At 49.2% G+C, this 12,581-nt stretch overlaps 1 protein-coding gene across 4 annotated transcripts in view; it reads right to left on the bottom strand.

Moving 5' to 3' along the window:
- Nucleotides 1-4,098, bottom strand: part of ARFGEF2 (ARF guanine nucleotide exchange factor 2) — a gene marked incomplete at both ends in the record, with an annotated part of 109,788 nt that extends 105,690 nt beyond the window's left edge. For 3 of the 4 annotated variants that reach the window (XM_080716332.1, XM_080716331.1, XM_080716330.1), the window contains one exon: nt 3,945-4,065. In XM_080716332.1, the coding sequence (XP_080572458.1) occupies nt 3,945-4,065 (121 nt within the window). Of the gene's footprint in view, nt 1-3,944 lie in introns of all 4 variants that reach the window. The other variant, XM_080716333.1, reaches the window with a different exon arrangement.
- Between the last annotated feature and the right edge of the window lie 8,483 nt (nt 4,099-12,581).

Consider the following 12,581-nt stretch of genomic DNA (forward strand, 5'->3'; position numbering starts at 1 on the left):
CGAAGCCAGCCACGCTGGCTTAGGAGACCCTGTTTCCAAATAAAATATAAAATAGGTCTGGGAGTATAGCCCAGAGGTAGAAGGGCTTCCAGGAACTCCAGTACCACCAAAGAAAAAAAAAAAAAAAGAATGCCCCTGATTTCAATCCCAAGTACCACAAGAAAAGAAAAAACCAGCTGGCATAGTGATACACACCTGTAATCCCAATACTTGGGAGGCTGAAACATGAGGATCACAGGTTGGAGGCCAGCCTCAAAAACTTAGTGAGACCCTGTTTCAAAATAAAAAGGACTGGGGCTAAAGCTCTGAGGTAGAATGCCCCTGAGTTTAATCCCAGTAACTCTTCCCCCCCACACACATAAAAAAAAAAATACCTGTATGTCTTTCTCAGTCCAAACTACATTATATGACACTACAATACACCAATATATTTAAAGAAAAAATTAACAAGCACACATAGGAATTTCTAAAATACTAACCACATAACACTTTTTACACATTGGCTCATTTCAGCTATTTTTCAAAATTTCTCTTCTTAAATCAGATTACTAGATACAAGACCGGGCCTTGAGATACAGTGTGTAATATCAAGTACCCTGTGATGGTTTCTACTGTCTATAAATAAAGGCAGTCATTTCTGTTCAGTAGCACTAGCATATGACTATTCTTTTAAAGATGGTCACTTTCTTTTTTTCTTCTATTTCTTTCCCCCTGGTACTAGGGATTGAACCCAGGGGCATTCTGCCTCTGAGCCACACTGCAGCCCTTTTCATTTCAAAACAGGTCTCACTAAGTTCCTAAGGGTCCTACTAAGTGGCTGAGGCTGGCCTCAAACCTGGGATCCTTCTATCTCAGCCTCTCAAGTACTGAGATTGTGGGTGTGTCCAACGTGCCTGGCTGAGAGAAGCCACTTGAAGTAACACTGTACACAGGCTCCCTATGGTAGTACCCATTCCACTAGTGTACTGGTGGCTCACCACTACTAGTGATAATGAGCCACCGTTCCAATTTGCTGTTCTTATAACTGCAGCCAAATTACTTCTATCTAAGCCATTTCTTGCAATTCACTACTAAGACACTTAAAATGTGCATTCTATAATTTGAGTTGGAAAAATCTGAACTTCAGAATATGATCTAAAAGTATCTAGTAAACTCTCTATGTTATGACCCTTTAGGGCCCACATTACAATTTTGTAAGTCTCAACAATGTGACACCCAATTTTGTGAAAATTTTAAGATTTCTGAAGAAGCCAGGCGTGGTGGCACATGCCTATAACCCCAGTACCTGGAAGGTTGAGACGGCAGGGTCACAGGTCAAAGGAACAGCTTCAGCAACTTAGTGAGACACTGTTTCAAAATAAAAAAAAATAAAGCAGGCATGGTGGTACAGGCTTGTAATCCCAGCATTTCGGAGGCAGAGACAGAAGGACCACAGTTCACACACAGCCTTAGCTAGTGAGGCCCTTTGAGACCCTGTTTCAAAAATAAAGAATAAAGGCCAGGTGTGGTGGCACACACTTGTAATCCCAGCATTCGGGAGGCTGAGACTGGAGGGTCGCGGTTCACCGACAGCCTCAGCTACTTAAGGAGGCCCTCTGCAACTCAGTGAGACCCGGTTTCAAAATAAAGAATAAAAAACAGGGCAGGGGTTGTAGCTGGGAGGTCGAATGCCCCTGGGTCCCATCTCCAGACCCACACACACAAAAAAAAAGAATAAAAAAATAGGGCTGGGGGTGTAGCTCCGAGGTAAGAAGACCCTGGGCTCCATCTCCAGTACCTAAAAAAAAAAAAAAAAAAAAAAAAAAAGCTGGGTGTGGTGGTGCATGCTTGTAATTCCAGTACATGGGAGGCTGAGACAGGAGGATCTTGCAGTTTCAGGCTGGAAGCCAGCCTCAGCAGTTTAGTGAGGCTATCAGTAACTTAAAGAGACCCTGTTTCCAAATAAAATATAAAGTAGGTCTGGGAGTGTGGCCTAGAGGTAGAAAGCTCTGGGTTCCATCCCCAGTACCACAATGAACAAACAAACAGGCCCTGGGGTTATAGCTTGGAGGTAGAATGCCCGTGGGTTCAATCAATCCCTAGTACCCCCCCCCAAAAAAAAAAAAAAAAAAGATTTCTGGAGGAGAAATGAAAACTTTTCCTGCCAAATAACTATTTCAAACTTCTACAACACTTAGAGTGAAATTAAGAGGATAGGGTCCAGGCGGATTTTACTGTGAACTTTAAACACCAGGCCTCTGCCTCCGCAACGAACTGCTCTGTACTGCTGTAATTCCTGATAAAACAATATGCCCCAGTTAGCCCTGGTTACTGGAACAGAAAAGCTTTAAAAAAAAATCTAAATCTCAGTAAATTCCTTCCACTGGTCCTGAATTTCACAAGGCTAGCAACTGTTTCCGGATTATCTAAGCAACAATCACCTCTGTATCAATAGTTTCTGATGCTTGAGGGAGGGAGCCTTAGGTCCTTCTGAGAAAAGCTATGGACTGGAATTCCTCCCAGGAGGTGAAAGTTCACAAGCCAACCTCTGGGTTTCAAGAGAAGAACTCTGCTCTATACCTTGCACCAAATGAAAGGAGAAATAGGATGGCTCTCTTAAACTCTGTGACAGAAAAATCAACCTTTCCATTTACTCCATTTGTTAGGAAAAAAGGGCCTTTTTATAAAAAGATTCCCACCGGGTGTGGTGGCACACACTTGTAATACCAGCATTCGGGAGGCTGAAACCGGAGGATCACGGTTTGCGGACAGCCTCAGCTACTTAGTGAGCTCTCCGCAACTTAGTGGGACCCTGTTTCAAAATAAAGAATAATAAAAAAAAAAAATAGGCAGGGGGTGTAGGTTGGAGGTCAATTGCCCCTGGGTTCCATCCCCAGACCCGCAAATAAAATAAAATAAAATGATTCCAAACCAAAGGTATTGGGGTGGTAAATTAGCTTGAAGACAGCTCTGGTCAAATGTACAGGTCCTCCCGGTGGAGAACGCTTTCTCTTGAAACTTCACTTGGTGGATAATACAACCATCTTGCCTTTGAGAACTCAGCTCAAAGGCCCGGTCCTCAGAAAGGATTACCTGCTGGACCGTCCTAGCTAAAGCAGTCTTTATAAAGCAGGCCCTCGTTATAAATGCTTGTCCTTTTATTTTCACAATAGCATTTATTAGTATTTTTAACTGTCTCCTGTATTTTCTTATTCACATCTTTTATCTGTTCCATCAAAGTGTGTGCTCCACCAGCAGGCATTTGATAAATTTAGTAAAGGCGACTACGATGCAGCAAGCTTTTGACTACCAAGCTTTTAACTATGCACCAGGCCTCTCTCGTTCTTTCTGTAATCTGCAAGTCCATTCAGCCAGCAAATATTTATTGAGTGGGCGGGCGTGGTGGCGCAGGCTTGTAATCCCAGGACTTGGGAGACTGAGACGGGAGGGTGGCAGGTTCGAGGCCAGCCTCCGCAGCTCGGTGAGGCCCTCCGCAAGTTAGTGAGACCCTGGTTCAAAAAATAAATAAATAAAAAAGACCTGTGTGTGTGGGGGGGCTTGGAGGTAGATACCCCTGGGTTCAACTTCCAGCACCTGAAAGTAAATATATACATGGGAGGTCCCCAGCGAAGGGGAAGCGTTCTCCAATTGGGCACTTCCCTAGTAGGGCTCAGGGGCTTCCCAACTTCCACCGATCACGTGGGGGAACCCCAACCCAGCCGAGCCCAGGTGAAGGAAAAACGACAGCTCCTACTCAGAGCTACGGCTCCCGAGGACTTGGAGGTGGCGGGAGGAGGAGCCAGGGACCCGGACGGCGCAGGGAGCGGGAGCACCGGCCGCGGCTGCCACCGGCTTGCGGGTGACCTTGGGCCAGTCCCGGCGGCCCGGCCGCAGCTCCCGGGCGCGGGCAGGGGAGGCCGGGCGGGGTAACGGCCGGCGCGGGCCGGGCGGGGCGGCTCACCCACCGAGCGCCACCTGGCAGGCCCTGCGCAGCTGGGAGTGCTGGGGCCGCTTCACCTCCTTGTCGGCGAGGATCTTCTCCAGGGCCCGGGACACGAACATGCTCTTGGTCTGGCTCTCCTGCATGGCCCCGGCCCGGCGGAGGCTGGCGGCCCCGCGGGCGGGCGACGCCACGAGCGGGCGAGCGAGGCTCCGGCCCGGCGGCCCGGCCCGCACGGCCGCGTCCGTGCGCACCGCCCTGTCAGGAAGCGACGCCGCGGCCCCACGGCGCCGCCATGTTGGAGCGCGTCACGTGACCACGTGACTGGCGGGGCCGCTGCGCCGCCGCGCGCCGGCCGACCCCGTGACCCCAGGTGGGCGGGGCCTGGGCGGGGCGGGGCCGCGCGGGCGCGCAGGGGCGGGGCGAGGGTGGAGGCAGGAAGGAGGGAAGGTGAGCGCTCCCCGGCGAAGGGGAAGAGGAGCGTGGGGGGGAATCGAAGAAGGAAGCCGGCAGGAGGGAAGGTGAGGGTGACTGGTGGGGAGGAAGATGGCCGCTAGGGGCAGGGTGGAGGTGATGGGTAAGAGAGGAGGTGAAGCCGGGCGTGGTGATGCACGCCTTGTAGTCCCAGTCCTTGGAGGCCGAAACAGAAGGATGGCAGGTTTGAAGCCAGCCTCTGCAATTTAGCGAGACCTTTGTTTCAAAATAAAGAATAAAGCCGGGTGTGGTGGCGCGCGCTTGTAAGCCCAGTACTTGGGAGGCTGAGACAGGAGGATGGCAGGTCCATCATGGCCAGCCTCAGCCACTCAGGCTGCTGCAACTTAGTGAGACCCTGTTTCAAAATAAAGAATAAAAAATAGGACTGGAGGTGTAGCTTGGAGGTAGAATGCCCCTGATTTCAACCCCCAGTACCGCAAATAAATAAATAAAGTAGGCTGGAGAGTTTAGCTCAGAGATAGTACGCCCCTGGAGGTTCAATCCCCAGAACTACAAGAAAAAGAAAAAGAAAAAGAAGGGAGCTGAGAGAGAATGAGGAAAGAAGGGAGGACTAGAAAAAGGGCAGAGGAGGTGAGCGGAGGAGACTGGAGGCCAGGAATCCGTGGGGAGGAGAGGAGAGAAGGGTATCCTGGGCACTTCCCACCAGCAGGATTTCCTGTGCTGTCCATAAGACACAGCCATCCACCCAGCCCTCCACGCCGCTCTGGGCCGAGCTTCTGGCATTTCTGGCCTGTTCTCATAAACCTGTGGGTCCTCCCCGTGTGCTAGGCAAGACAGGGGGCTTGGGCTCATTTACAGGGGAGGAATCTGCCAAGACTGCCAGCGGGATATCCCGCCAGTCAGCATGAGAGACTGAGGTCCCGCCAGGCGTGGTGGCGCACACCTGTCATCGCGGTACTTGGGAGGCTGAGACAGAAAGATCGGAGGTTTGTGCCCAGCCTCGCACTTAACAAGGCCCTGGATAACCGAGTGAGAACCTGTTTTAAGATAAAAATTCAAGCTGGGCGTGGTGGCACACGCTTTTAATCCCAGTATTTGGGAGGCTGAGACAGGAGGATCGTGCAGGTTCAAAGCCAGCCTCAACTACTTAGGCTCTCAGCAACTTAGACCCTGTTTCCAAATAAAGTATTTAATAGGGCTGGGGGTGTAGCCTGAAGGTAGAAAGACCCTGGGTTCCATCTCTAGTACTGCAAAAAAAAAAAAAAATTAAAAAAAAAAACAGGGCGGAGAGGTGTGGCTCAGAGGTAGAATGCCTTAGGTTCAATCCCTAGTACTGCACACACACACACACACACACACACACACACACACACACACCACACACACACACACACACACACACACACACACACACACACAAAGAGATGAATGCCGGGCGTGGTGGCGCACGCTTGTAATCCCAGCATTCGGGAAGCTGAGACCGGAGGATGACAGTTCGCGGACAGCCTCAGCTACTTAGTGAGGCCCTCTGCAACTCAGTGAGACCCAGTTTCAACATAAAGAATAAAAAATAGGGCAGGGGGTGTAGCTCAGAAGTAGAATGCCCCTGGGTTCCATCCCCCAGACCCGCAAAAAAAACCAAAAAAGAGAGAGAAGGGTCCTGGCCCCGGGATGCCTTCTCCAGCCAGCAACACTGCCCCAGAGCCCTCTTCTCACCCCCAGGGCAGCCATGCTGCCCAGATCCCTGGATGACAAGGACAGTTCACTGGGCTCCAGGCCTCAGCCCCAGGCTCCTCGGGGAGGCCCGCCTGGCCGCCCAGCTCTCCAGAGTGCTGCTTCCATAGTCCCTGCCGACCTTCGTCCTTGTTGACTTTGTGGTCTCACTAGAACCAGGCTGGGAGGTGCGGGCTATGTCCCCAGGGTCTGGTCTGGAGCCAGGTGGAAAGTTCCATGTTCATAAATTCCAAAAGTGCCATTGCTTATAAAGTGACCTCGCAGCTCTTCCAGCAACAGGTAAGTCCTTCGAAATCCCCTTCATCCGGGCTAGCCTCGTGACTCGCTTCAACCAATAGAGCATGGCAGAAATACAGGCACGGAGAGGCCTGGCCCCGTCCTTCCTGGTCTTCCTTGGGAGGCTGTGTGACGCCCAGAAGCAGCCCTGGAGGAAAGAGCCCAGCTGTCCCAACTCTCCCAGCCAGCTCCAGTACCTAATCAACATACAGCTGTATATAGCAACCGGAGAGACCCTGGAGATCTAGCAGAAGAACTGCTCAACAAGTGACATGTACCTGGCACGGAGGTGCGTGTCTACAGTCCTGGTATGCGGGAGGCAGAGACAGGAGGATCGCAGGCTCCAGGACACCCTCAGCAAGCAGTGAGGTGCTCATCAACCTAGGGAGGGCCTGTTTCCAAATAAAAAGAAAATAAGGCTAAGCCGGGCGTGGTGGCGCATGCTTGTAATCCCCGCGCTTGGGAGGCTGAGACAGGAGGATCGCACGGGTTCGAAGCCAGCCTCAGCTACTTAGTGAGGCTCTCAGCAACTTAGTGAGACCCTGTTTCCAAATAAAATATAAAAAAGGTCTGGGAGTATAGCCTGGAGGTAGAAAGCCTCTGGGTTCCACCCCCAGTATCACCAAAAAAATAAAAATAAAAAATAAGGCTAGCAGTGTGTGGCTTCAGGCCCCAGTACTAAGATGAAAACACAGAAAACAGAGGATGGAGGGATGATAGGCACTGCCCCCACACAGATCTAGACAATCCCAAAGAGAAACGAATGATATGGCTAGACCTTCCTGGAGGTGAAAAGCTTGTGGATGAGGACCTGAGACTAGACCCTGGGTTCCATCTCCAGTACTGAAAAAAAAAAAAAAAATTAAAATAAAAAAAAACAGGGCGGAGAGGTGTGGCTATAAATACCCAGGATTGCCAGGCACCCCACTACTTGGGAGGCTGAGACAAGGAGGATGGCAGGTTCAAGGTCAGCGTCAGCAACTTTGCAAGACCCTATTTCAAAATAAAAAGGGCAAGCCGGGCATGGTGGCTCGCGTTTGTAATCCTGGCACTTGGGAGGCTGAGACAGAAGGATTGCGGTTCGCAGACAGCCTCAGCTACTTAGAGAGGTCCTTTGCAACTCAGTGAGACCCGGTTTGAAAAATAAAGAATAAAAAACAGGGCTGGGGGTGTCACTCGAAGGTAGAATGCCCCTAGGTTCCATCCCCAGTACCGCAGTAAATAAATAAATAAAATAAAAGGGCTAAGGTTATAGCTTGGAGGTAGAATTCTTTGATAGTAGGTTCAATGCCCAGTATCAAACAAATAAAAAAGGTATTTTTGAGGTGTGGTGGCGTATGCCTGTATTCCCAGTTCCTGGGAGGCTGAGACATGAGGATTGGGAGTTCGAGACCAGCCTCTGCAACTTAGCAATACTTTCAGCAACCTTAGTGACGCCCTATTTGAAAACAATAAAAGGGTGGCGGAATGCCTCTGGGTTCAGTCCCCAGTCACACAAACACGCACGCGTACACACACATACCACTTTCATATTACGTAGTTCTCCAGGAAGGCAACTCTCAACTCAACGAAAAAGGATTTTGTCAGCAGGGCATGGTGGTACTGCCTGTAATCCCAGTACTCAGGAGGCTGAGACAGGACGATTGCAGGTTCGAGGACAGCCCCAGCAAATAGACTCTCAGCAAACCTAGCAAGACCTTGTTTCAAAAAAGTAAATAAATAAAATAAAATAGGGCTGGGGTGGAATGTCCCTGGAGGTAGAATGTCCCTGGGTTCAATTCCCAGTGCCATGCGCACATACAAAAAAAAAAAAAAAAAAAAAAGGATTTTGTCAGAAAGCCCATCACAGCCAGGTGTGGTGGCGCACGCTTGTAATCCCAGCATTCGGGAGGCTGAGACAGGAAGATCTCGGTTCAAGGACAGTCGCAGCTACTTTGTGAGACCCTTTGCAACTCAGTGAGACCCTGTTTCAAAAATAAAGGATAAAAAATAGGGCTGGGGGTGTAGCTCCGAGGTAGAATGCCCCTGGGTTCCATCCCTAGTACCACACACAAAAAAATGTCTACAAATCTGTTGAAACAAATATGTGGCTAGGAGAGGTCTACAACCCCGGCCCTCCCCTCGTTTTTCTGTTTGCTGTCCTAGGGATTGAACCCCCGGGGGCATGCTTCCTTCCTAACAATCACTGGAAACCACATCACATCAGTTTTGCGGCCCATGAACCTGATCAGCCACAGCGACGCCCTGGTCAGTCTGCGTTTGTGGCTGTGCCAATTGAGGAGTCTCTGCCTTTCTTTTATTTTCTTTCCTTTTCTTTATTCCTCTCTCTCTCTCTCTCTCTCTCTCTCTCTCTCTCTCTCTCTCTCACTATTGAGGATGGAACCCAGGGACTTCTGCCTCCAAGCTACACCCCCAGCCCGATTTTTGTCTGTCTGTTTGCAGTACTGTGCATGGAACCCAGGGGCATTCTACATCTGAGCTACACCCCCAGCCCTACTTTTTATTCTTTATTTTGAAGCAGGGTCTCACTGAGTTGCAGAGGGCCTCACTAAGTAGCTGAGGCTGTCTGCGAACCTCGATCATCCGGGTCTCAGCCTCCCGGATGCTGGTATTCCAACCATGCGCCACCACGCCCGCGTGGGAATCTGCCTTTCTCTTGCAGCATCTGGCTACTTCATTCTGTCTTGTGCTGTGGTTGTGCCGGAGTATTTATCTATCGAGATAAAATTAGTAAATTATACCTTGCCTTCTCTTTTTTTCATCTATTTCTGTAGGTCATTATCTTCTATTCAAACCATGTGTGTAGGAAGACTTTTTAAAAAATCTCTACATTTCATTTTAGAATAGTTACCAGAGGACCTTATTACAAGAAGGAGTGTGTGGTGTCGGCTGGGGTTGGAGGGCACGACCCTCCCCACTGTTCTGCTTTTATTTCAACGTCACCCCAAGGGAGAGCTCACCAACACCCCCATCCCTCCCGCCTCTCCACTTGCTCCCACATCATCTTGATTTATTTCTTAATTGCACTAAACTTAACTTGAAAGGGTGGTTATTATAGCCAGGCATGGGGGTGCATACTTGTAATCCCAGGACTTGGGAGGCTGAGACAGGAGGATCGCAAGTTTGAAGGCAGTCTCAGCAAGTAGTGAGACTCTCATCAACCTAGTGAGTCCCCGTTTCAGAATAAAAATAAAATAGGGCTCGGGGTGTAGCTTGGAGGTAGAAAACCCATGGGTTTAATCCCCAGTACCAAAAAAAAGGTGCTTATTTATCTATGTATTAGTTATCTCTTGCTGTGTAACAAATGTTACCAGATCCAGCAGCAGGACAGGAGGCAGAACCCCGGAAGCCAGAAGGAGAGATATCGCAAGACTCCAGGTGTCATGAGACTCCAAACATCACGAGACAGACTCCAGGCATCGCGAGATTCCAGGTGTGAGAGAATAGGTATTCCCACACGGCTAGCTCCACCCCTAACCCCCCACTTTAAATATCTGGGTACTTCCACTCCCCCACGTGACTCTGCTGGCCTCATGGCACATCAGTCCCTTCCTCCATGGTCGGCAGACCTGCTCGAAAGCGCCGATTGATTAAAGCAGCTTTTGATAACCAGGCTGGTGTTTGCCTTCGTGCCCTCCAACTCAATTTCAACATTGCACGATCCTCCTGTCTCAGTCTCCCAGCTACAGGGATTACAGGCATGCCCCACCATACCCAGTAAATAAATACCTCTTCTTTCCAGTTTTCTATCCCTTGTGGCTGAACCTACTCCTAAGAAACAAAGTCGGCCACCAATGGTGTCTGCTGCGACTCCCTGCTTCCCTCTGAGTAATGTCTCCCCATGGCGACGCGTGCCAGTCTGCCAGGGCCTGGTGGCTAGGTCTGCAGTCAGCCTTTCCAGCAGACGCCGGGCTTCTCCCCGCCACACACAGACTCTCATTGTCCTCCCGGCCATGCCAGAGGGTCTGCCCTTCCCCAGAGAGCCCACGTGTGCGTCACCACTCAGGATCCTCCCCCAAGAAATAAGACTGCATTTTCCTGTGTACTTAAGGCAAAGGTCAGATGGCTCCCCCCTCGATTCCTCAGTGGAGGCAGGAGGGGGTTGAGTCAGAAGCATCACTTGACTGACCCTTGATTAAGGAAGAAAGAACATCAAAGGAAGCTTTTGAGATTCTCTCCAAGGGAGCATATATTAGTCCCCACCCATCCATCCATCCATCCATCCATCTCAGTTGTATTTTGATTTTGTTGTTGTTGGTTTTTTTTTGTTTGTTTTTTTTTTTTTTGCGGTACTGGGGATTGACCCTAGGTGCATTCTACCTCCAAGCTACACCCTCAGTCTGATATTTATTTATTTATTTATTTATTTATTTATTTATTTATTTATGTTTTTTGCAGGTCTGAGGATGGAACCCAGGGACATTCGACCTTCGAGCTATACCTCCTGCCCTATTTTTTCTTTCTTTCTTTCTTTCTTTCTTTCTTTCTTTCTTTCTTTCTTTCTTTCTCTTTCTTTTTGGTGGTACTGGGGTTCCTGGAAATCCTTCTACTTCTGGCTACACTCCCAGACCTATTTTTGTACTTTTTAAATTTGGAAATGGGGTCTCTTAAGCCAGCGTGGCTGGCTTCGAACCTGCGTGATCCTCCTGTCTCCATCTCCCAAGCACCAGGATTATAGGCGTGTGCCACCACACCCGGCTATTCTTTATTTTGAAACAGGGTTTCACTAAGTTGTGGAGGGCCTCACTAAGTAGCTGACGCTGTCCGTGAATTGTGATCCTCCAGTCTCAGCTTCCCTAATGCTGGGATTACAAGCGTGCGCCACCACCTGGCTTGATATTTATTTATTTATTTATTTATTTATTTATTTATTTATCTATTTATTTATTGGTGGTACTGGGGTTCCTGGAGGCCCTCCTACTTCTGGGCTACACTCTCAGACCTATTTTATATTTTTATTTGGAAACAGGATCTCTTAAACCAGAGTGGCATGCTTCGAACCTGCGTGATCCTCCTGTCTCCTCCTCCCAAGCGCGGGGATTACAAGCGTGCACCACCACGCCTGGCTTGATTTTTATTTTTAAACAACATCTTGCTAGGTTGCTGAGGCTGGCCTTTAAACTGAGATCCTCCTGTCTCAGTCTGCCAACTACTGAGCTTATAGGCGTGTGCCACCATGCCTGGCTTCTGATAAAAATTTAACATTTAGCCAGGTGTGGTGATGCACTCTTGTAATCCCAGCATTTGGGAGGCTGAGACAGGAGGATCCTCTCAGGAGGACCACAGTTTGTGAACTGCCTCAGCTACTTAGGCTGTTTGCAACTCAGTTAAATAAAAAGTAGGGCTGGGGGTGTAGCTCAGAGGTAGAATGCCCCTGGGTTCTATTCCTAGCACCACAAAAAACAAAACAAACAAACAAAAGCCAATGAGAAAGTAGGCATGGTGGTGCACACTTGTAATCCCAGTACTTGGGAGGCTGAGACAGGAGGATTGCAGGTTCAAGGATAACTTCAGCAAATAGTAAGACTTACATCAACCTAGTGAGACCCTGTTTCAAAATAAAAATAAAATAAGGATGGGGGTATAGTTCAGAGGTACAATACCCCACCCCCCTGGGTTCAATCCCCAGTGCCACACAAAACAAAACAAAAAATAATAATTTGAAAACAAGAGGAAGGACCGCCCGGCTGGATAGATCTGAGAGTGTGGCTACTCAGGGAATGGCAACCCCTATAGCAGCTTCCGCCATCACCTGAGAGGAGATGGTGGCTTGGACCAGGGCTCCAGCAAGAGGGATGGTGGAGAGCCGGCAGATCAAAACCAGTTCAGAGCCAGGCGTGGCAGCACACATCTGTCATCCCAGTGTTGGGGAGGCTGAGACAGGATTAGAGGACACTCTCAGCAAATGGTGAGACTCTCATCAACCCAGCAAGACCCTATTTCAAAACAAAAATAAAAAATAGCCAGGTGTGGTGGCACACATTTGTAATCCCAGGATTTGGGAGACTGAGACAGGAGGATTGCAGGTTTGAGGACAGCCTCAGCAACCTAGTGAGGGCCTCCACAAGTTAGTGAGACCCTGTTTCCAAAAAAAAAATAAAAAAAATAAAATAGGGCTGGGAGTATAGCTTAGAGGTAGGATACTACAAAAATAAATGAATCAAAGACTAGCTTAGAAGTCTGTACATGCGGGCGTGGTGGCACACGCTTGTAATCT

The sequence above is a fragment of the Muscardinus avellanarius genome (genome assembly GCF_963383645.1).
Source record: "Muscardinus avellanarius genome assembly, chromosome: 19".
NCBI lineage: Eukaryota > Metazoa > Chordata > Mammalia > Rodentia > Gliridae > Muscardinus > Muscardinus avellanarius.